The following is a 26,170-nucleotide window of genomic DNA, read 5'->3' on the forward strand; positions in this document are numbered from 1 at the left end:
AGTAGAATGTATCAGAGGTCTGACTTGAATGCAATTGTTTCTGTGTTTAAGGCCAGCTGTCTATCTACTCTATCTAATATACATCATAATCTTCATCACCATCATCATCATCATCAGTATCATCAACATCTTTATTTTTATTACTATTATAGTTATTTCTTGCTTTCATCTTATATTCAGTGGACACAAGCTAGAAAAAGTCCTGGAACAAATTATTATCCCAGTGGTGTTTGATGGGTAATGATAGTAGGTACAGTCAGTCAGTCAGCAAGTATTGATGAGGCTTACTATGTTCCAGACCTTAGTACCTGATGTTAGATTTTATCTTTTGTATATTGGAAAGTCTCAGGTGAAGAAAGTCAGTACTTATGGTACTTATGCTGAAACTTCTAGTCCTGTGGAGTTGTCTAAAGTATTAAAGATAGGTAGTGTTTTTATTTTTATTTATTAATGTTATAACAGGACAAATTGAAAAGATACTCCATATTCTACATAAAGTGAAAGTGATCATCTGTAAGTCCCATGTTAGAGATTCACCCGACACTTAATCTTTGACATTTAAAATGGAATGATGTGTAGTCAAACATGGTCACTTAAAGCCAATTTCAATATAAATTTATGAGGCTGTGATCACTGAAATAACCTTTTGGAAGGCAAACAATTCACTCAATCTGTTGGATTGTTGACCAATACAACAGGCATCTAAAATCAGTATGGTATACATATTTTTTTAAATTATTCATTAAGTGGCTTGTTAATCCTTATAATGCTGAGACATGACCAAATACCTGAGGAAATAAAAGGTGCCACTGAATGGAGATAGAACTTTAGTTCAGCCTAAATCCTGGCAATGTAGTCTGGCTACTGGAGCTGAATGAATTTCTGCCCTTCCTCCCTCATTCTAGGTATCCTTCCCACCCTTAACGGCATTGGAATTTATATTGTCCAGGTCTGATTGCTGTATTGAACTACCTGTTTCCTAAGAATAAAGAAATACTTCCCTGAGTTTTATTTCAATGATTTGTGTTAGAGGAAGGATTAAGCCTTCCTAAATCCCTTCTGCACCCATTTAAAGCTTCAAGATTTAGAACACAAGCTGCTTTACTAAGAAAAGTATTTATGACACAACGATTCCCCACAAGGCATATAAATTTTGCTTGAAAAAAAGTTGCTAAATATTGAACAGACATCAACACCATAGCATTATTTTATTCTATAGTTTAAAAGTGCACCTCACTTTGTATAGTGGATGAATCCTAGACAGGCTGAATGTAAGAAGGGATGCAGATAGATACACACACACACACACACCCACACACACACACACGCACGCACGCACGCACGCAGGCGCGCGCACACGCACAGTTGAATCCTATTTTCCTATTTTAAGGGTACCACTTAAGCCAGCTATTTGATGAAGATATAAAGTAAATTAGTGACAAAGACATCTGCTTTTTCATCTTAAGCATGTCTATATAGATGCTTATATGCCATATTAGGCTAGTTTAAAATGTAATATAAAACAACAAATGTTTAGTATAAATGGGAGAAATGCCATCTTCATTCTTAAGTGGTAATCTTAGATTTTATGAATATAGAAATCTTAGCTGAAGTTGAAAAACAATGGGATGATAATATCTGCATGAACTTTAAAACAAATTAATGATATCACAATGATTCTTTGGGAATCATAAGGTACATATTTGAAAAATCTGTCAGAATACACACAAATGCCACCTTTTTAAACAAAAAAGGTCATTTGATTGTCTGATACATATTTTTTTCAAGTAACCTCTGCATGTCATAGCGTAAGACTAGCTTTGCACTGAACAGTAGTTAAAACCAATATATAATTTTATCAAATCCAGGAATAGTATTTGTAGCAAACCTACCTTTTGGGGGATTATCGGGGCCATTTAGTGCTCCCTGAATGGCAGCCTGTGCAGCAGAATTCTGAGCTTTCAACATTTCAATGGTTTCCCTTAGTTCTATAAGTTCAGATTCCTATGGATCAAAGAAAGGACAATCATAAACATTTAGACATTTGAGAGATTCAGTAAGAATTAACAACTAATCACCTACTATGTGCCAGGTACTCTAAGTGTTGTCAAGATATGAAGACAAAATTAAAACTAATACCCAAGGTCCTTATTCATTTGTGTGTGTGTGTGTGTGTGTGTGTGTGTGTGTGTGTGTGTGTGTGTGTGTATTTTCATGAGGCTCTATCAAGTGGATTTATTTTTTGCTAATTTCTTAGAATATTATAATACACTTCATAGAGCTTATGTTGATCCAGTAACTCAAAGGTAAAGTAAGATAGGGACACTTCATGAATTTCTTTTCTTTCTAGATGAAGGAAATGAGATGGAAAGACTAAGAATGTTGTTCAGGGACTATTAAAATTTGGTATTTTGGGCAATTTTCACTAATGACCAATTAACCTTGGCAATTGGGATGTCTAAAAATGGTGGAACAAATAAGCTGGCATTTTTTTGGTCTATTTTATTTTCAACTTTTACCAACCACAGTCATTTTGCTATTTAGAGGAGAAATAGACGTTAATTACCCCGGTTCTCAATCAGAACAAGTAACCTACATGTCAAGAATACATTACTTATATTGAGCATATCTGTTTCTTCTGAATTTAAGTAAATCACTCAATGAAATAAGCATCCTAGAAACAATACAATGCCAGAAAATGCAACATATTTGCTCTATTAGCTCTATTATGAGCATGAGTACTATGATACATTAAGTGGGGAAAATGGATGTAAATCTAGTATTTTAACAAATCAGTTATTTCACAGGCAGTGAATTTTCATCAAGATGTTAAAACTATTTATTACAACACAGTAAAATAAAGAGCATCATACAATTGGAACTAGTTTGATCTAACATTGTTAGCAGAGGTCCTGACACCTTCTGTGAGAGGACACAGCCTTTTTCACTGGTGCAAACTTTTAAAAGTTGGGCATATTTTGATTCTTGCAAGTCAGAATCTCTAGCAATTGATGAAAATTAAGTTTGGACTGTGTACTGGGCTCCTCACATTTACCTGCATTTTATCTCTGCTCATTCCTGATGTAAAAGAAAGAAGCTTTTATTCAGTCGTTTTCAGTCATGTGTGAGTCTTTGTGACTCCATTTGGAGTTTTCTTGGCAAACATACTGGAGTGGTTTGCTATTGTCTTCTCTAGCTCATTTTACAAATGAAGAAACTGAGGCAAACAGGGTTAAGTGACTTGCCCAGGGTCACACTAGTGTCTGAGGTTGTATTTGAACCTGTGAAAATGAGTCTTCCTCACACCAAGTCCAGTGCTCTATCCACTCAGCCAGCTGTCCCAAAGCAGAAAGACTGGAAATTGCTCAGAGACTTTCAAAGAAATATAAAAATCTAGAACTTCTCCTTCTTACAGCTTGCCAATGGGGCAGAAACCCAAAAATCTCTTCTTGATAAATGAAACACCAACACCTTGATTTTTAGGTCCGAAATAACCATACTTCAACAATTAAAATATGAAAGAATATAAAGAGGCACTATCAAAGGAAGAAATCCAAGCTCTTGACAATTATTTTTAGATGTTCTAAATCACTAATAATTAAGAAAAAAAACCATGAAAGAAAAAAAGATGACTAAAGAGGAAAATGACAAATGGAAGGATTGTGGGAAAAGAGGTTTACTAGGGTACTGGTGGTGGTGATGTAAATTGTCCCAGCCATTCTGGAAAACAATTTGGAGCTATGTCCAGAAAGTTACCAAACTGGGCCTGCACAACCTCTGACCCAGCTATTTCATTACTAATCCCATTGCTCAAAGAAATCAAAGAAAGGGGAAAAGGACCCACATGTAGAAAAATACTTATGGAAGTTCTTTTCACCATAGCCAAAAGCTGGTATATGAGGGACTGTCTTCCTCTTAGAAAATGATTCCAAAAAATCATATATGAGTAGAATAATTTTATCATAAGTAATGCTAAAAACAGGAATACAAAGGAAAGTAGGAAGAACTTCATGAATTGAGAGAGCAACCCAATTTACATAATAATAACATTATAGAAAAAAAAAACAACTTTGAAAGCCTTTAGAACTCATCAATGCAATGATAACCTGAGTTAAAGAAAGAGGTGAAACAGAACACTCACCTCCTTAAAGAGGAGTGATAAACTTAAAATCCAAACAGATCCAAACATTTTTGTTTGTTTGACTAATATGGGAATTTGTTTTGTTAGACTAATGTAGATATGAAGGGTTTTGTTTTTACTTTACTCACTGGGGATGTGTTAGTGATAGGGACAAATGAATGAAGCAAATATGTTACTTGAAAAAATAAAAAAAAATGAACTAGAGATGCTCATCTGCAATTCCATTTATTTTTTATCAATTAATTAATCGATAAGCATGCTTTGAGTGTCTATGTTGTGCTAAGGTGTATATAGGACTAGAGTTTAGGAAAGAGACCAAGATAGAATAAATAAAGCTGGAAGCCATCTGCAGAGTCATGATAATGAAATCTATAGAAGTTGATAAGGCTGCCAAACGAGACAATGTAGAGAGTGAAGGGATCAGGACAGAGGTTTTGGGGACATTCATTGATGGGTTTGTTTATATAGATGAATTTGGGAAAGGAATTGGAGAAGGAACAGTCAGGTAGGAGGAAAAGCAAAAGGGAAATGTTACAACTTATCACAAACACACCCACACACACACACACACACCCACACATACACGTACACATGCACGCACACACACACATATGATGCTTAAAATAAAAATTAAAGTTAACCTCCCGGATTATGTGGCAAGGGGGAGTGATTTGGATGACGACAGAGTAGCCAGAGAAGCAAAAAAGAACAATGTTAGAATTAAACTCATAATAAAAAAAAGTTAGTAGCACTTTATTTTGGGGAAAGTATTAATGAATAATTTGTACAATTGTTACAAGCAAACTTTCCATAAAAAAAAATTCCTAGGACTTAAAATGTTAATTACAAAGGTAAACACAGAGATTTTAAACATCACATAATTCAACTTCGTTTTATAACATTCAGACTGGAATGCAGATTAAATTTTAATTAAAATGTGGTTTATCTTCTTGAGTTAAAATGCTTTATGCTTTATAAAATGAAGATTAGAACTACTGAAGGAATTTAGATTCAGCAATAAAGGGGGAAAGAGTGAAATCAGAGTGAAATCTCTTTTAAATCTCCCCCCAAAAAGCTGTTAGGAGCTATTTTGTTTTAGCATCCCAATATTAATATTTTCTAGACATGGGAACAACTATTGAAATCAATCGGTCTCTGGAAGGTTAATGATTATATTATTGAGATAAGCAACTCTTCATTTGGGGGGCTGGGAGGCTAGGGGTAGGGTCTGGGCCTGTGATTTCATTGGTATAGGAAACTATTAGTGAGGAAATTCTCTCTGCCTCTGCAAGATCAACAACTGATCTGCAAGCTATCATCGTAGGGTTTCCTGGAGGACTGAGTAATTTGTTTCTTATTGTTTGTCCTTCCTTCTTGAAGAGGACCAGTCAGTGGTTCGGTGACTTGCCCAGGGTCACACAGTCAGCATGTTTCAGAGGTAGGATTGGATCCCAGGTCTTCCTGACTCTAAGCCTAGTGCATCGCCGAGCCTCTTTCACTGCCACATTAGAAAAACTTGTTTTGTGGGGGAAAATGTCATGAGTTTTTGATCAAGTCCTGCATTACCTTATGGAATATAGAGGGGAGTACATTTGCAAATCTACAGGCTGTTAGACTTACTACTGTACTAGCTGTTCATAGACTCCTCCAATGGCTCAATCAGTGAGCCACATTAGGTGACAGCCATAACCCAGACACTGTGCTAGGCCCTGGGGATACAGAGACAATAACGAAACAACGTGGGTCTTTAAGAAACTTGAATTCTTTCCGGGGAAACAACAAGCACATATATAAGAATATACACAATAACATATAAAATTCGAAATTATTTTGGTGGTTGATGTGGCTGTAGTGAAGCTACATGAATCCACAAGTCAGCCTTCCATGTGAGCTTTGCAAAATCTAGAAATCAAGTTAGTTGGCTCAGTGGATATAGTGCTGGGCCTGGAGTCAGGAAGACCTGAGTTCAAATCCAGCCTCAGACACTTCCTAGCTGTGTGTCCCTGGGCAAGTCACTTAACCTCTGTTTGCCTCAGTTTCTTGTCTGTAAAACAAACTGGAGAAGGAAATGGCAAAGCACTCCAGTATCTCTGACAGGAAAACCCCATACAGGGTCACAAAAGAGTCAGACATGACTGAGCAACAAAGGATCAATGTTCTCATACATATAGTTAATCTCTCTAAGGTAGATATGCTTGCGTGGAATGTTCTCCTTTCTCATCTCTGCCTACTGCCTTCCCTGGCTTCCTTTAAATCACAACTCTTTGTCTTCTACTGGGAGTCTTTCTCAACCTCTCAATTCTCATGCCTTTCCTCTTTTAATTATTTCCTATTTATCCTGTATTTAGCTTGCATGTACATATTTGTTTGTTATCTCCCCCATTAGACTAGGAGCTCCTGGAGGTCAGGGAATGTCTTTTGCCTCTTTTTGTATCCCCAACACTTAATACAATGCCTGGCACATAGTAGGCCCTTAATAAATATTTAATGACTGATAATCAAATGAAATGATATTTATAAAGTGCTTAGAACAGTTCCTGGATCATAGTAAGCACTTAATGTTTGTTTCCTTCCCTCTCACCAACCATAGACTGGAAGCAACCAGTACATTGGTCTACCTTGTTGGGGAGCTTTCTGGAGTCAAAGAATCTGAATTCGAAGCCTTACTGATACTGTGCAAGCTTGGGCAAGCCATTTCAACAGTTAAGACTTCAATTTTCTCAACTTAAAAAAAAAGATCATATTTCTCATCCAATTCTAAAACATGCACACTCTCACGCACACACACATACATATTTGCACATATATGTATGTGTGTATATGTATATATGTGTATATGCATACATATATACATACACATATATATATATAATCATACTAATATGATTCTATGACCCTGTTCAGATTTACTGGCCTTAAAAGTCCAAAATTTTCCCTGGAGAATGGCCTTTTGACTAGAAAGACAAAGATATGGCATGTATCTGTGTTATGTATTGATTTAGGGACACATGGCAAAGCAGAAATAGAAGTGGACTCAAAAGCAAAAAGGCTTACATTCAACTACCATCTTGGACATAGGCTCATGGTTATGACCCTGGCAAAGTCACTTAATTTTTCAGTGTTCTGGGGTTGCAAAGGAATGAATAAAAATGATGACAGAAATTTGATACCCACATGACTAAAAGTTGCTGGGGTTCTTTTATTGGTTTCATTTTCTTATTGCTACATTAGGAAAAAAAGAGGAAGTTCAGCAAAAGGGGAGGAACACTTTTCATATTGTATTAGACAATAATATGGCATCAGAGAGAAGTTGGGTAGGGCTGATCAATTTCTATCTTGCTTGTTTTCTTCACTACTGAAAATTATCTTTGAACTGGGGAGAAGAGAACACATATGGGTAATAGGTACTTGATAACCAAGATTAGTAAGGAGACATTGAGAAATTTAAGTTGATCAGCCCTGATAAACTACAACTTTGAGTTGTTATTATTGCTGTTTGTCCTTCATTTTTGAAGAGGGCCATGACATCAGTGGGAAGTGACTTCATGACATGCAAGTGGATTGGATTTAAGTGAGACAGGGCTGCACAAAGGCACCAGCCTCATTCTCTCCTCCAGAGCCATCTGGGTCCAGTGGCAAGATATAGATCAGGATGACTGGAGATGGCTCTGGGTGCAGTGGGAGACCTTGGCCTTTTTAAGCTGAGGTCTTTAGCACATCTGTCTCAGTCAAACTGGGAAAGAAAGTAGTTGCCTGTCAACTGGGAAACAGCTAAACAAATTGCAGTATCTGGATGTAATATAATACAAAGGACTGAAGGATGGAACTGTTTAGCCACCTTTGGCCACAGAGCTAGATTTCCATATAATGAATACAATAAATCCCATAAATAATGTAAAAAATGAAAATGGTGAATCTCACGAAAGGTCGTGGAGAACTAGAGTGGTCCTGCAGGAATGAGCAAGGCACAAACTGCCCCTATTTTCAAAAAAGGGAATAAAAGTGAATCTACGATCTCTAAGCCAGGGAGCATGATTGTAGTTTCTGGTAAAATTCTAAAATTCTAGACTTAAAGAAAGGCAGAATAGCAGGACTGGCTATAAAATCTAAAAAAAAAAAAAAGAGGGTTCAAATCCCACTTCTGGCACTTAAAGCAATCTCTAATCATGGCCAGGCACCTCAGTGCGCCAAGTAACCATCTAATGCAATAACCTTCATAGTGTCCTCATCTAGAGTTCCCTATACTGCTGAAATTATAAGTCTGGGCCAAACAAACAAATAAGCAAATCAATAAACAAATGCTAAAGAGATGTTAAGTGGACATTTTATAAAGGAAATATTGATTACGAAGAACAAGCATGGTTTCATCAATAACACATTATGCCAGATTAACCTTTTCTCCTTTGAAAGGGTTACTAAAATTGACACGTCAAGTTAATGCTACAGATGTAGTTACTTGGATTTTAGCAAAACATTCCGTAGAGGATCTCTTTTTCTTCTTATGGAAAACAGGGAGAGATGCCTGTCAGGCAACAGTATAATTTGGTAGCTTCAAAATTAGTTAAATGATCAAATTCAAAGAGTAATCACAAATGCTTTTCTGTCAGCTTGGAAAGGTGAGCAGCAGAATGCTCAAGGGATCTGGGCTTGGCTCTGTGCTACTTAACACTTATGCCATTGGCTTGAATAAAGGCATAAATGGGTTATATATGGAATTTGACAATAATACAAAATACTAAATGACAGTAAGGCTCCAGACAAGATTCTGGCTCATTGCAATATAGGGTTGAATTTAATAAGATATAATTTAATAGTGATAAATATAAAAATCTTACATGTGGCTTGAAAAGTTGACTTCACATGCATGTAGGATAATAGCATTGGATAGTAATTTGTCCAGAAAAAAAAACAAAACTATCTTTGGATTTTAGTAGTCTGCCATCTCAATATGAGTTGAGTATGATATGGTAGCCAAAAAAACTAATGCATTTCATTAAGTAGGGCATAGTTTTAAAGAATGAAGACACTATTCTGGTCATAATACAAGTGGAATATTGTGTTCAGATCTTAGCCTTACAATTTACATAGGGTAATGCTAAGCTATTGAACAAAGGTTCATAACTTAAGGTCCATCTCAGGAGGGTTTGTGAACAGACTGTCAAAGAAGTCTATCACATACACACACACACACACACACACACACACACACACACACACACACACTCTTAGAACTCCTGCTCTAGAATATTTGGAGAAGAACCATCAGGATGGTGAACAGCATTCAGTCTATGTCATATGAGAATCAGAAGCAAGAACAGGGAATATTTAGCCTGGACAATGGGAAACAAGATTTCTCTTTTCAAGTGCTTAGAAGTTTGTTGTCTGGAAGAAAGATTCAACTGTTCTGCTTGGTCAGAGAGGGCAAAACCAGAAGCAATGGGTGGAAAGTGAAGGGGAAAATTTAATCTTGATGGCTGGGGGAAAATAAGATGGCTAAAAAAACAAGAGATCTCCAAAAGTACAATGAGCTACCTCAGGACATAATGAGTTCTTTCTTATTGAAGTTCCTGTAGCAAAAAATTGATGGTCACTTTTTGAGTGTGGAGGTGGTAGGTATTCATTTTCAGATATGATCATTAAACAGCTGCAACAGTCACTTTCAGCTTTGCAATTCTGTCACTAACTATCCAGCCTAGAAAGTATTAAGCTGAAGAAGTAGCTGCAAAGAACATGACATTATTTCCTGAATGTCTGCCTTTAATAACTGTTTACAATGGGCCTGGCTTTTGGAGAAAGAAATAATTTCACATTGTGTAAGACTCCAGATCCTTTCCTCAACCAGTCACCTGTCAAAGGAATTTTGGAAAAGGAAAGGCTGAAACCAGTTACATTTATCTGTTAACAGCAGAAGGTCATTTTCTCTCTCTCTCTCTGTATATAAATATATATATATATATCTATATATATATATCTACGTACACATACATACATGTATATGTATATGTGTATGTATATACATATACACACATATATACTTTCCTATATATGTATGTACATATACACAACCTTATTCCACCAAGTCCTGATCCAATTTCCTGATAAGACCAACCTGGAATATCTTCCATTCCATTTCATATCTACACTCCAGCTAAGAATTAAAGGTCATACTGATCCTTCCTTTAGCTATCTGAAACAATATGATGGTCTTCTGAGATTTGTTTTCTAAGCGTCTATTGAGTAATAGAATAATTTTGTTGGCTTGAATGTTAGAAATAGTATTTTGCCAAAACTCCAATAGGAAATCAGAATTAGAATGCTGCCTCCCCTGTGGGTCATATTTTTTTTTTTACCCAGAGACAGCTAGCTGAATGAAAAAATTCACCCCAGTCAGACTGACTTATTTTTTGGCACAATCATAATGCTAAATTATAGCCACTCAGATTTAGAGGAATTTTGCTTATGTCTCTAACCAAGGGACCAACATTATTTATTGTATTACCTGTCTATCTCCATCTTTGAGATGGATATTCTAGATCAGGTTGAAAAATGGTCGTTTTTTTTTTTTTTACTAGGATTTATTTTGAGACTTAAAACTTCTATATGGTCACACATATTACTAAAAGGGAGGGATGGTGGAAAATGAGAAAATTTTGGGTTAAGAATGTCTCCTTAGAGGCAACATGGTATACTGTACATGGACTAAAGTTGGAGCCAGAGGTATATAGACTTGAGTTCCACTTTCAGCATTTACTATCTTTGCAACCAAGAACAATTCACTTACCTTTTCTGAGCATTGGTTTGCCATCTGTCTAATGAATATATAATACTTGTATGACTTACTTCAAAGAATTGTTATGAAGAAATAATTTTGTAATTTGTAATTTGTCATAATATGAGTTTTAATTTTTTTTTGATGGGGAAGGCAGGACAATTGGGGTTAAGTGACTTGCCCAAGGTCACACAGGTGGTAAGTGTGTCAAGTGTCTGAGGTCACATTCAAACTCAGGAATCTCCTCTCTCCAGGGCCAGCGCTCTATTCACCACTTCACCACCTAGCTGACCTCTGTAATATGAATTTTAATGAACTGATTCCATGGGAGAGGGTATCCCCAATGAAGTCACAAGTCCAGCCTATATCCAATCCCTGATTCCATATTTAATTTCTTGAAGATCACTAACTTAAAAGAAATGCCTCTCTTCTGTACACCAACAGATTACAGTTGAGACTAAACCAGTTTTGACTCCCCTCTATCTCTTCCTGAGCATTCAAAAAAATGGCCATCATAGAATATTGAATGTGGAAGGGAAGAAATTAATTAGATCAAGTTTGCAGTGAAGGGGAATTCTCTCAAAAATATCCCTGGCATGAAGTTACGTAGCCTCTGCCTGAAGATAAAGATTTCACCACTTCCTGGAGAAGGACATTCCACATTCAGATGCCTCTGTTAGAAGATTTATTTCCTTCTTTCCCTCCTTCTTTCTTTCCCTTCTCCCTTCTTTCCTCCCTTCCCTTTCTCCCCTTCCTTTCCTTCTTCCTTCCTCCCCTCTTTGCCCTTTACCCTCTTTTCTTCTCTCCTTCCTTCTTTCCCTTTCTCCCCTTCCTTTCCTTCCTCCTTCTTTCTCTCCCTCTTTTCTTCTCTCCTCCCTTCTTCTCCCTCTTCATTCCTCCATCACTCTTTCATTTCTTCTTTCCTTCCCTCCTTCTTTCCTTCCTTCCCTTTCTCCCATTCCTTTCCTTCTTTGCTTTTTTCCCCTCTTTTGTTTACTCTTCCTTTATCCCCTTGCTTTCCTCCCTCCTTCCTTCTCTCCCTCTTTTCTTCTCTCTTCCCACCTTCCCTCCCTTCCTTCCTCCATCCCTCTTCCCTGCCTTCTTTTCTTCCTACATCAAATCTAAATCTGCTTCTTTGCAACTTCCATCCATTGCTCCTCCTGCTCTTGCCTAGCCAAGCAGAACAGATTCAATCCCTTTTTCACAGGACAGTCATTCAAATTCTCAAAGACAGCTCATCCAGTGGACCCCTTTTCCATGATTATCATTCTCAGTCCTCAGTCCTCATAGTAGGATATTCTCTAATTTTCTCGCTATCTTAATCGTCTTTCTTTCTCACATCTAAGATTTAGCAGAAAGTTGGAAACAACTTGATAATATTATTTAAAAAAATAGTATCCAAAGTAGAAATTAGCTAATTTCTGAAAGGCTTAAAAAAGATAACAAAAGAAAAACAAACAGACCTGTGGGGAACTCCCAGTGAAGCAACTCCTTCCAATGAGGCAGACTGGCAATCACCTGACCGCTAATAAACTTAGTCCCTTGGGCAGTGAGAAGTTAAATAATTTGCAACAGATTGCACAGACAGTATATTTCAGAGACAGGCCATGAACACAGGTACTCCTGACTTTGTTTTTTCTATCCCTTGGCTACCTCTTTCACTAAAAGATTTCTTAAGTTCAAATATCTTTACAGCTTAGCCTCTCCCAAAAACAGGAAAATAATAAATCTCTTAAGTTGTCAGAGACTGGGGGCAGCTAGGTGGCACAGTGAGTAGAGAACCGGCCCTGGACTCAGGAGTACCTGAGTTCAAATCCGGCCTCAGACACTTGACACATGTACTAGCTGTGTGACCTTGGGCAAGTCACTTAACCCCAATTGCCCTGCCCCCCGCCCCCCAAAAAAACCAAAAAATCAAAAAATAAAAAAACACTAAGTTGTCAGAGACAACACCAAATAAAGATTGGGGGCCATACAGAATAGAAATCCCCAATAGGCATGGACCACACTTTTGTATTTGTATCACTAGGGCCTAGCATAGTAGCTGGCACACTGTACCACATAGTTGGCACTTAATACATGTTTGTCGATAAGTGTTGTTGATACTTTCATAAGAGGATTACAGAAATACATATCTTTGATGATTAGATTTTTTCCAAAAAAAAAATGCTGTCCTAGTTCTTTTTTAATAATACAAATTATATGGGTCTCTCCTAACTGGGATTTAGTTAACTCTGGTCATATTATAATACATGATAAGTCACTTAAACTGAAAGGAAAAAAAAAACAGTCCTATGAGAAGATCTCTTGACACAAGAAATTTGTCCAGAATATAATCCAAACATTCCTATTTTATACCACAGTTATGGTTCTTTTAGGATTGATACTGTTAGATTTCTCATTCTGATCATTTGAACATTGAGGAAGCATGTTTTAGGCATGATTATTTCTAATATTATCCAGGAGGGTACAATGGATACAGGGCTGGCTATGGCCCAAGGAGGACCTTTGTCCAGGTCCTATTTCTGACACACACTGATTGTATCACTTTGGATAAATCATTTATATTAACAGAGACCAGGATCAGACTCTGTCAAAGATTTTAAATTACTGACTAGTTGCCTGTCTTCGTTGATAGAGGGAGTTTCTTCCTTAAAAATTCTCTATGCCAATGAAATTACAGTTCTGGATCAATATCTATCTATTTATCCATTTATCTATCTATCTATGTGCTTGTGTGTATGTGTGTGTAGATAGATACATAAAAATAGACAATTTGAAAGAAGAATGATGGTCAGAAAAAGACCAACAGACAGACAGGGAGGTGGGTATAGGCATTATATAGAGATATATACCAATCACTATACTTTTTCATCTTGTTTAGAAAGCAGTTATGAAAAACATGAGACTTTTAACATTATTCATAGTCACATAGCATGGCATAATGAATAGAGGGCTGGCCTCAGAGTTACTAACGACTGATTCTGACACATACTGCCTGTTTGGCCATGGCTATGCCATTTATACTGATCAGTCTTCAAAGCAACCATCTGAAAAAGTAACAGATGAGTTATTCATATGCATTAGTGGAGGCAATTCCCACAAGTTGAGTTCCCCCCATAAAGGAAATCATGAGTCAGAATGCTACCCTCTTGTCTCTCTCTGCTACTTTCCTTAGCAAATAAATAAACCTTTAATTAGCCTTTGACTCCATCAACAAGGTCTGTTTCTAATTATATCACCTCATTATAGATCTCAGATTATTAGTGCTTATTCAAAGCCTGCTTTCATTATATTATCACTAACATCAGAATGAGCAAAAGAAACTGCAGTCCTTAAGAATATAAACAACATGGGACCACCATTAGCTATTATCATGGAAATGCACTTAAGTCATGTCCTCAAGTGGTATGGAAAATAGGAAGGAAGACAAGCACTCTTCACAATGCGGATGATGATATGGTTTTATTATCTCCAACTAGGAAGTAATATAAATAACTGAATCTGTCAGATAATTATTGCCAGAGAGAACAACTCAACAGCAACTGTAGTCAATTTAGAATGATTTTTGGGGGGACACGAGGACAGGAACCATTTCATTTCTATCTTTCTATCCTCAGTGCCTAGCACAGAGGAAATCCTTAATAAATGTTGACATTTTAATGGACTACATTAAATAAACCCATTAAACAAATAAATTGATTTAACTATTTGTACCCGATTTTGCTCACTACCTTATCTTGAGAGACCAATTTCACACCTGGACTTTCTACAGGGCTGCCACTGAGTTTGATGGATGGGCAGGTTGATCTGCCTATTAAACTTCAGATTAAAAGGATCTCCATATTGCAAAACTCTTGAGTTTCAATTCAATACTTGTGGGAGTACTGAAACACCAGCAGCTACAACACTGGGCATCTAGGTGCCACAGTAGGTGGAATGCCAGGACTAGAGTTAGGGAATTTGTGGTTGTTTTTGTCGTTGTTCAGTCCTGTAGGACCCTTTGTGACCCCATTTGGGGTTTTCTTGGTAAAGATATTGTAATGGTTTGCCATTTCCCTCTCTAGCTCATTTGAAAGATAAGGAATCTGAGGCAAATGGAGTTAAGTGACTTGCTCAGGGTCACACGGCTAAGTAAGTGTCTGAGGCTGCATTTAGACTCACAAAGAGGAGTTTTCCTGACTTCAGGCCTGGTACTCTAGTCATGGAGCCACCTAGCTACTAGCTGAGGGAACTTGGGCAGGTCACTTAAAATCTTTTTGTGTCAGTTTCCTCATCTGTAAAATGATAATAGCACATACTTCCCAGGGTTATTGTGTAGATCAAATGAGATACTATTACAGGTGAGGAAACTGAGGCAAACAGTGGTTAAGTGGCTTGCCCAGGGTCACAGAACTAGTAAGTGTCTGAGGGCAGATTTAAACTCAGGTCTTCCTGACTCCAGATCCAGCATTCTATCCACTCCTCCACCTAACTGGTACGACTACCAGAATAATCATTATCCTCAAATCTGGTTGGATAATTTGCGGCTCTCCTCAAAAATCTTCAATGCTTGGCCAAGATGGTGGAGAAAAGCCAGGAAGCTGCCCGAAGTCACCCCAGTTTCCCTTGGAAAGAATGTTAAATCAAGCCTCTAAAAGAATTCTGAAGTGACAGAATGCACCAAAGATGTGAAACAATTTTCTAGCCCAAGATAACTTAGAAAGACTCCAACCAAGGTCTGTTTCACTTGGGTAAAAGGAGAGCACAGTCCAGCCTAGGCAGTATCTGGGCAAGCCTGAGGAAGGCTCTTAGCCACAGCTCAGATTAGCAACCAAGGCAACCAAGGTATGGGCTCAGCAGGCCAGTGGCGCAGCAGGCCAGCTGTAAGGCCTCCAGCCACAGTGCAGCACGCAAATTGTTAGCCCCAGAAAATAGGGCACAACAGATGTGACTAGACTAGGCCACCCTAGTGCAATGGGCAAGCCACTAGCCCCAGAGGCCCTGGTGCAGAAAGCCAGTGACCAAAACCCTAGCCCCCAGGGCAAGATTCTTGGGATAATGCTCCCTGTACCCCAGGAGCAGAGCTCAACTTTTAAAAATGAGCAAAAACCAAAAAAAGAGCTCTCACAATAAAAGGCTATTATGATTACAAGGAAGATCCAAGCACAGACTCAGAAGACAACAATGTAAAAATGCCTATATGTGAAGCCTCAAAGGGGAATATGAACTGATCTCAAGCCCAAAAAGTCCTCTTGGAGGAGCTTAAAAAGGATTTTAAAAATCAAGTAAGAGAGGCTCAGATTCAATCTGGCTCTGGCCCACTTGTGAAAACAAGTGTCACAAAGGGTGAGATTTCTTAAGACAACCCATTCTGGCAAACCCTTAATAAACTTTGTCTTCTTCCTTGGCTTGAGTAGAAGTCTTTTGGCAGGACCCGGTGTGTTGGTATTTTGGGGTCTCAAGCACCCCTGAAAACCTATGGTTCCCTACCATCATCATTTTTCTTTAACCTCTTCATTCTTGGTTCCCTGACCGGGAATACTGCTCATCTCAAGTTCTTTTCCAGCCAAGACTGGAAGCTACAGTTGTACTGATGGCAAGAAGGAAAATTGAGAGAAATTTCCTACATGATGGCCTTTGTTGAGCTCTCTCACAACCCGCTCTCAGAAAAGATTGTAAGATGCTCATAGCTAGAGCACCCCCCACACACACACACAAAGGGGCAATGGGGGTCAACAGGACATTTTGGGTAACCCCCTCCTTATGGCCCCCAGGGCTTCAGCCCCAGCCCCTCCTCCTGCTCCCCAACTTCCCTGGAGCACCCTTGGGTCCTGTGCTCCCCCTTCCTTGGCTATCCCCTCTTTCCCTTGGCTTCCCTTCCCTTTTCCTCTAGCTCAACCACCCTCTTTTCCTGCCTCCTTCATGGTCCAAGTCTCCTATCCTGAATCTCCTCCCATGGCCCCTTCCCCCTTGGTGACCCCTGCTCAGGTCCCAGCCAAGGGTCTTGTTGAGATACCACCCTCTGTGGCTCCATCCCCCAAAGGGACCCCTACTCAGGTTCTGGCCTGATGGCCTGCCCCTATTTCAGTCCCTGCAGTATCTACCACCATGGGCCCTCTCCCTGAGGCAACCCCTACTCAGGTTCCAGCCTTGGGCACTGCCTCCACAGCAGTACCTCCTCCCCTGACCCCTCTCTATTGGGCCAGGTCTCTGGGGTTCCACCTAGCCCACTCAGGTCTCTGGGGTACCTCCCCCTCTGGCCCCTACCCCTCCTCAGGCACCAGCTCATCTTCTGCCTTAGCAGCTGGATCCCCAGGCCTTGCAGTCTAATACAGATAAGCCAGATCTCTCTCTCCCCAGGCTCCACTTCCCACAGCACCTTCAAGGCTTTTTCCCCTGAGGGAAGTGCCTGCCTCCCCTACAGGGACAAGGAGAGTGCATGTTCCATTCTCCATTTCAGATCTCATCCAAATTGAAGAAAAACTGGGGAGATACTCAGAAGACCCCGCTAAGTTTACTGAGGGTTTTAGGGATCTGTCCCTATAATTTGAGTTTTCTTAGGGTGATTTGCATATCCTTTTCTCTACCTGCTGTACCACTGAGGAGAAGAGGAGAATCTGGGCACATGCCCAAAAATTTGGGAATTGTTTGGCTAGTAATAATGCCATAAAATATCCCTTAGGAACAGCTGCTGTTCCCAATAGTGACCCAGGATGGAATTATCAAAAGAGTGAAGATAGAGGAAAGACAGACCATAAGATAATTTGCCTGTTAGAAGGCCTAAGAAGGGCATTTCAAAAGCAAATATATTTTCAAAAAACTAGGGAAGTTACTCAGGGAGAAAAGGAAAACCCTGCCCTTTTCCAAAACTGGGTAGTAGAAGCTATTAAAAAGTATACAAATTTGGATCCCGATTCTGTTGAAGGGGTGGCAATCCTTAACATGTATTTCATTATTCAGTCTACCCCAGATATTAGGAGGAAACTGCAGAAGTTAGGAATGGGACCCCAAACACCTCAGGCCCAATTACTGGAGACGACCTTTGGAGTATTTAAAAACAGAGACCTGGTTGTAGCAGAGAAAAGAGAATGCAGGGAAAGGGATAGAGACAGAGAACATGCTCGATTCTTGGCTGCTGCCATGGCCAGAAAAAGACCCAAGGAATGCCTCACCAGGGTGCCCCCTTGGAGGAAGCCCTGAAACTTGGGCAGTGGAGAAACCTGCTTTTGATGCCACAAGGAGGGTCACTGGTCCAAGGAGTGCCCTTCTAGGGTGCCTCCCCAGAGGAAGCCCCGAGGATCGACGCCCTTAGGACTGTGCCCAGCATGTAACTAGGAGGGACGTTGGAGGAAGGATTGTCCCCAAGGTTCAAAAAGTGGTAGAGCTGCCTCCCAATACCCTGTCCTCCAGTCTTCTCAAGACTCGGAAGGAGGGGAAAACCTGGAGCTTGGCAGTGCTCCCACTTTCTCCATCACTCTCACTGAGCCCTGGGCAAAATCAAGGCAGAAGGTAAGGATACGTACTTTATCATGGCTATGTTCTCTTGTTTTAACCAATTTCTCTGGCCCTACCTGCTCCTCCACCCATGCCCCTTTGTTGGGAAGGGACCTGATAGTGAAATTAGGGAGTCAATTTTCTCTAGTTAAACCTCATAACTCCCTTTTCCCTCTGTTTACCAGATCTCCCCATGTTCCCTCAGAGGTGTGGGAGAGGGTTGAGCCAATTGTTTGGGATCAGGGAATTCCTGGGCAAGCTATTTCTGCCACCTCAGCCATAGTTCCAATATCCAATTAAGCTCAAGGCTTGGGAGGGACTGCAACCATTAATTGCCACTCAAGAGTGGGGCCCCTACCCAGAACAAGCTTTTGAGACTTTGAAAACTAAATTGACCACCACTCCAGCATTAGCTTTACCTAATCTAGAAAAATCTTTCACTCTGTGTGTTGAAGAAAGGAGAGGACATGCTTTGGGAATCCTAATCCAATCCTTAGGACCTAACCCCAAGCCAGTTGCCTGTTTTTCAAAACAATCAGACTCCATAGCTGCTACAGCCACTCTAATTGAGGAAATTTCTAAACCTCTAGCAGACCAGCCCTTAGAAGCTCTGACTCCCCATCAAGTTCAGAGCATCCTAGAAGCAGATGGCCACCAGTGGCTGGCTAGCCACAGGCTCACCAAATACCAAGTCTTGCTCTTAGATATCCCTGACCTAATTCTTCAGGTGTGCTACATACTTTTGGACCCCGAAGCAGTGTGGTACACAGAACAAGTGATAGGGGAGCTAGGTACAAAATAGTCATCTTTAATTCCCTCCAGGGAAATTGTCTTTTACACCAGGGAAATTGTCCTTTTTCTATACTCCTATACTGTCTGTTTGGTGCTTGTTTAGTTAACCTCCTTGCCAGGTTTATCTCCTCCAGACTCCAAGCCATCAACTTCCAGATGACTGCTCAGACTATGTACCCCTTGAACTGGACCCATTGAGGCAGGGACAGCTCTACACCCCTGGCCACCAGGAAGAAATTTCGGAAGCTGAGACCTTTGCCCTTTATTCCAAAAGAATTTGGGTCCCATTTGTTTGAGGGGGGAATGATGAGGGCACAGTTTCTGGGAACCCCCTTGAACCTGGAGTACAGTCTCTGGGAACCCCCTTGAACTCTCCTTGAATCTTCCCACTTGATCTGGCCTTGGCCTGAGGCTACAACCTTGCATTATCATTAGGCCCAAATCTCTACCTAGCCTTGCTCTTATTGTCCAGCTACTTCCCACCCTTGATACTATCAATATCCATACCTTCAGCTACTTCCCACCCTTAATCCCATTCTCTTGGTTCCTGGAGTCTGACCTCATCCCAGTCCCACCAAGTTCCTCCTTAGACTCCTCCTCAAGACCCTCCCTAAACCCTTCCTCTAATCACCACAGACCACCCCTCAATCCCTCCCACAATCTTTTTGCATATAAGTCTCATCTTGCCTGCAGGAAGGTGCTCAGATTCAATCTAGCTCGGATTGAATCTGGCCCTGGCCCGCTTGTGAAAACAAGCATCACAAAGGGTGGGATTTCTTAAGACAACCCATTATGGCAAACCCTTAATAAACTTTGTCTTTTTCCAAGTAAAAAAATCAAGTAAAAGAGGTAAAAGAAAAATTGGGGAAAGAAAAGAGAATTATGAAAGAGGATTATGAAAAAAGAGTCAACAGCTTGGAAAAGAAAACACAAAAATTGAGTGGAGAAAACAACTTCTGAAATATAGAATTGGCCAAATAGGGGGGAAAAGTCCACTGAAGAAAACAACTCCTTTAAAAGTGGAATTAGCCAAATGGAAAAGGAGGCACAAAAGCTAAGTGAAGAAAACAACTCTTTAAAAATTAGGATTCAGCAAGTGGAAGCTAATGACTCTATGAGATATCAAGAATGAGCCCAACAAAATCAAAAGAATGAAGAAAAATAGAATAAAATGTAAAATACCTCATTGAGAAAGCAATTGATATGGAAAATAGATCCAGGAGAGATAATTTAAGAATTATTAGACTACCTGAAAACCATGATTAAAAAAAAAAAGAGAATGGACAGTGTCTTTCAAGAAATTATTAAGGAAAACTGCCCTGATATCCTAGAACCTGAGGGTAAAATGTCATTGAAAAGAATCCACCAATCACCTCCTGAAAGATATCCCAAGATGAAAACTCCAAGGAATATTGTAGCCAAATTCCAGAACTATCAGGACAAGGAGAAAATAGTGAAAGCAGCCAGAAAGAAATAATTCAGATTTCAAGGAGCCACAGTCAGGATTACACAGGACTTAGAAACTTCTACATTGAATGATCAAAAGACTTGGAATATGATGTTCTGGAAGACAGAAGAGCTTTGATTATAAACAAAAATCAATTATCCAAAAAAAATGAATATCATCTTTCAGGCAAAAAGATAGGCATTTAATGAAATAGGGAACTTTAAAACTTTTCTGATGAAATGACCAGAGCTGAACAGAAAATGTGATATTCAAGTAAACAGGAAAGGAAAAAAAAATTAAAACAACAACAACATGGTATTCAATAAGGTTAAACTGTTTACATCCCTATATGGGAAGATTATACTTGCACCTTAAGAACTATATCTCTATTAGGGCAGTTAGTAGGAGTATAATAAGACAAAGGCTGTGAGTATAAGTTGACTTTGATGTAACTACAAAAATTAATTAAGGGGTGAAAAAAAGATTGTTCTGGGAGAAGAGGAAAGGGGGAGGCAGAACACAGTAAATAATTTCGCATGACGAGACATGAAATATCTATTACAGTAGAGGGAAAGAAGGGAGAGGATGAGCATTGTTTAAACTTTACTCTCACTGGATTTGGCTCAAAGAGGGAATAACATACACACGCAGTTAGGTAAAGAAGTCTTTCTTACCCATAGGAAAGTAGAAGTGGAAGGGAAAAGGAAAAGGGGGTGGCTCATAGAAGGGAGGGCAGATTGAGAGACACAGTGGTCCAAAGGAAAACACTGGTGAAGAGGAGCAGAGTGAAAGGAGAGAGAGAAAAAATATAAATGGGAAATAGGATGGAGGGAAATACATAGTAACTATAACTGTGAATAAGAATGGGATGAACTCTCACATAAAATGCAAGCAGATACCAGATTAGATTAAAAACCAGAATCATACAACATGGTGTTTACCAGAAACACATTTGAAAAACATGGATACACACAGATTAAAGGTAAAAGGCTGGAGTAGAATATATTATGCTTTAGCTGAAGTAAAAAAAAAAAAATCAGGGGTAGCAATCCTGATCTCACACAAAGCAAAAGCAAAAATAGATCTAATTAAAAGAGACAAGGAAGAAAACTACATCTTGCTAGACAATGAAGTAATATCAGTATTAAACATATGTGCACTAAGTGATATAGCATCCAAATTCCTGGGGGAGAAATTAAGTGAGTTAAAGGAAGAAACAGAAAGCAAAAGTTTACTAGTAGGTGATCTCAACCTCCCCCTCTCAGAACTAGATGAATCTAACCACAAAATAAACAAGAAAGAAATAAAGGAGGTGAATTGAATTTTAGAAAATTTAGATATGATAGACCTTTGGAGAAAACTGAATGGGAATAGGAAAAAAATACCATTTTCTCAGAGGTACATGACAAACTACACAAAAATTGTCCATGTGTTAGGGCATTAGAAACTTGACAATCAAATGCAGAAAGACAGACCTATTAATTACATCCTTTTCAATCATGATGTAGCAAAAATTACATGTAATAATGGGCCATGGAAAGATAGATTAAAAAATTAATTGGAAACTAAACAATTAAATACTAAAGGATGAGTATGTCAAACAACAAATCATAAAAACAATCAATAGTTTCATCAAAAAGAATGACAATAATGAGACAACATACAAAAATTAATGGGTTGTAACCAAAGCAATTATTAGGGGAAATTTTATATCTCTAAATGCTATAACACCAATGTTGCTAGCAGCAACTGTGGCTGTGTAAGACCAACAACAAGAGGACACAGAAAGACTGCCAACACAGGTTCTTTGATCTGCTTTTCTAAGGAAAGCAACTTTAAGGGGTTAACAATATCAGTTTAATTAAACACACATATATCATTCACTTAGTTCAAGTGGAAAAGATCAGACCCCTGAACTTCAGGGCAAAGACAAACAGAAATTACAAACAGATCAACAGACAGACCTGGTGAAGAGGAGCAGAGTGAAAGGAGAGAGAGAAAAATATATAAATGGGAAATAGGATGGTGGTAAATACATTCTATGAGCCACCCCCTTTTCCTTTCCCCTTCCCCTTCTACTTTCCTATGGGTAAGAAAGATTTCTTTACCTGAGTGTGTATGTTATTCCCTCTTTGAGCCAAATCCAGTGAGAGTAAAGTTTAAACAATGCTCATCCTCTCCCTTCTTTCCCTCTACTGTAATAGATATTTCATGTCTTGTTATATGTTGTCTGATCAAATCACAATAGTTACCAGAGAAGCACTAACATCTAGGTTTTTTCAAAGCCAGGGTTGCAGGGGGTCTATTTCAACAGCTTGCCCAGAGTCTTCTCACCCACACTCCTTCAATGAGAGCACCCCAAAAGTGAAATGCTAACCTTCCAGTACATACACCCTGTTCAGGACCCTGAGGGCTGGGGCCAACTTAGCATTTAGGGTTTGGGAAACCAGGGTGTAGGAAAGCTCCTCAACTATCAGCACCACATCATATACAAATCAATGACTTTCCACAGCCTCAGTGCTGAGAAGCATTCCAAGACAAAAGATCCCACTTTACCTGCCCCATTCAAACAAAGACCAGATGCATCAAAGGCTCTTACAAAAGAGAACAGCAAAAAATCCTGCCCTGATTACCATTACAAATGCTTACATGAATAAAATAGAGAAAGAGCAGATCAAGGAATTGTGCATGCACTTTTAAAAGCTAGAAAAAGTGCATATTAAATATCCTCAATTAAGGACCAAATTAGAAATTCTGAAACTCAAAGGAGAGATTAATAAAATTGAAAGTAAGGAAACTATTGAACTAACAGATAAAAATAAGAGCTAGTTTTATGGAAAAAATACAACAGATAAAGCTTCAGTTGATTTGGTTTAAAAAAGAAAAAAAGAAACAATAAGACCGAATTACCAGTCTCAAAAATGAAAAAGGATGAATTCACCACCAATGAAGAGGAAATCAAACCAATAATTAGGAGCTATTTTAACTGTTTCCAATAAATATGACAATTTAAGTGAAATGGATGAATATTTACAAAAATATAAATTGCCCAGACTAATAGTAGAGGAAATAAAATACTTAAATAGCCCTATTTTAGAAAAAAAGAGATTGAACAAGCTATTAATGAGCTCCCTTAGAAAACATCTCCAGGATCAGACAGGTTAACAATTGAATTCTATCAAACATTTAAAGAACAATTAATTCCAGTACTATATAAACTATTTGAAAAAAAAAATAGGTAAAAGAGTCCTACCAAATTCCTTTTATGACAAAATATGGTGCTGATACCTAAACCAGGAAGAGCCAAACAGAGAAAGAAAATTATAGACCAATTTCCCTAATGAAGGTTGATGCAAAGATTTTAAATAAAATATTACCCAAAAGATTACAGCAATTTATCTCTAGGACAATACACTATGACCTAGTGAAATTTATACCAGGAGTGAAGGGCTGGTTCAATATTAGGAAAACTATTAGCATAATTGACCATATCAATAGTAAAACCAGCAGAAATTATATGATTACCTCAATAGATGCAGAGAAAAGTTTTGACAAAATACAGCATCCATTCCTATTAAAAATACTAGAGAACTTAGGAATACATGGAGATTTCCTTAAAGTGGTAAGTAGTAACTATCTAAAACCATCAGCAAGCATTATCTGTAATGGAGGTAAGGTAGAAGGCTTCCCAATAAGATCAGGGTGAAATAAGGATGTCCATTATCACCATTATTATTCAATATTGTATTAGAAATGCTAGCTTTGGCAATAAGAGAAGAAAAAGAAATTGAAGGAATTAGAATAGGCAATGAGGAAACAAAACTATCACTCTTTGCAGATGATATGATGGTGTACATAGAGAATCCAAGAGCACCAACTAATAAACTTCTTGAAATAATTAACAACTTTAGCAAAGCCCCAGGATATAAAAAAAGAAACCTACATAAATCATCAGCATTTCTACATATATTACCAACAAAGCTTAGCAGTAAGAGATAGAGAAATTCCGTTTAAAATAACTGTAGAAAACATAAAATACTTGGAAGCCTATTTGTGGAGACAAACTCAGGAACGATATGAACACAATTACAAAACACTTTCCACACAAATAAAGTCAGATCTAAATAATCAGAAAAATTTCAATTACTCATGGGTAGGTTGAGCTAATATAACAAAAATGACAATTCTTCCTACATTAATTTACTTATTCAGTGCCATACAAATGAGACTACCAAAACTATTTTATAGAGCTTGAAAAAATAATAATAAAATTCATCTGGAAGAACAAAAGGTTAAGAATATCAAGAGAATTAATAGAAAAATGCAAAGGAAAGTGACTTAGCTGTAGCAGATCTAAAACTATATTATAAAGTAGCAATCATCACAACTATTTGTTACTGGCTAAGAAATAGTGTAGTGGGTCAGTGAAATAGATTAGATACATAAGACACAGTACTTAATAACTGTAGTAATCTACTGTTTGATAAACCCAAAGACTCTTGCTTCTCGGATAAGAACTCATTATTTGGCCAAAAAAAAAAAAAACTGCTGGGAAAACTGGAAAATGGTATGGAAGAAACTAGGTATAGACCAACATCTCATACCAAATACCAAGATAAAGTCAAAACAATTACACAGTTTAGACATTAGGGATGATACCATAAGCAAATTAGGAGAGCAAGGAATAGTTTATTTCTCAGATCTATGGAGAAGGGAAAAAATTATGACCAAATAAGAGATAGAGAACATTATAAAATCCAAAATGGATAATTTTGATTACATTAAATTAAAAAATTTTTACACAAACAAAACCAATGCAACCAAGACTAGAAGGAAAGTAGAAAGCTGGGAAACAATGTTTTGATAAAGGCCTCATTTCTCACATATATAGAGAACTGAGTCAAATTTATAAGAACATGTCATTTCCCAATTGATAAATGGTCAAAGGATATGAACAGGCAATTTTCAGATGAGGAAATGAAAGCTATTAAAGCTGTAATCATGAAAAAAAAATGCTCTAAATTACTACTGATTAGAGAAATGCAAATTAAAACAATTCTGGGGTACCACCTCACACCCATCAGATTGGCTAGTATGAAAGAAAAGGAAAATGACTGATGTTGGGGAAGATGTGAGAAAATTGGAACACTAATGCATTGTTGGTGGAGTTGCAAACTAATCCAACCATTCTGGAGGATAATTTTGAACTATGCCCAAAGGACTATAAAACTGTGCATACCTTTTTATCCAGCAATACAACTGCTAGTTCTGTATTCCAGAGATCATAAAAAAGGGGAAAAACCCTACAAGTATAAAAATATTTATAGCACCTTTTTTGTGGTGCCAAAGAATTGGAAATTGAGGGAATGCTCTTCAATTGTGGAGTGTCTGAATAAGTTGTGGTATGTGAATGCAGTGGAATACTATTGTGCTATAAGAAATGATAATCCATAGATTTCAGAAAAACCTGGACTTCCATGAACTGATGCTGAACAAAGTGAGCAGAAAGTAGAAGAATATTGTACACAATAACAGTAGCACTAGG

At 38.2% G+C, this 26,170-nt stretch overlaps 1 protein-coding gene across 1 annotated transcript in view; it reads right to left on the reverse strand.

The window, feature by feature from the left end:
• Window positions 1-26,170, reverse strand: part of NAV3 (neuron navigator 3) — a 341,502-nt gene that overhangs the window by 41,258 nt on the left and 274,074 nt on the right. Inside the window, exon 23 of the mRNA XM_036760724.1 lies at window positions 1,893-2,004. Coding sequence (XP_036616619.1) covers window positions 1,893-2,004 — 112 coding nt within the window. The remainder of the gene's footprint in view (window positions 1-1,892; window positions 2,005-26,170) is intronic.

The sequence above is a fragment of the Trichosurus vulpecula genome, chromosome 5, assembly GCF_011100635.1.
Source record: "Trichosurus vulpecula isolate mTriVul1 chromosome 5, mTriVul1.pri, whole genome shotgun sequence".
Classification (NCBI taxonomy): Eukaryota; Metazoa; Chordata; class Mammalia; order Diprotodontia; family Phalangeridae; genus Trichosurus; species Trichosurus vulpecula.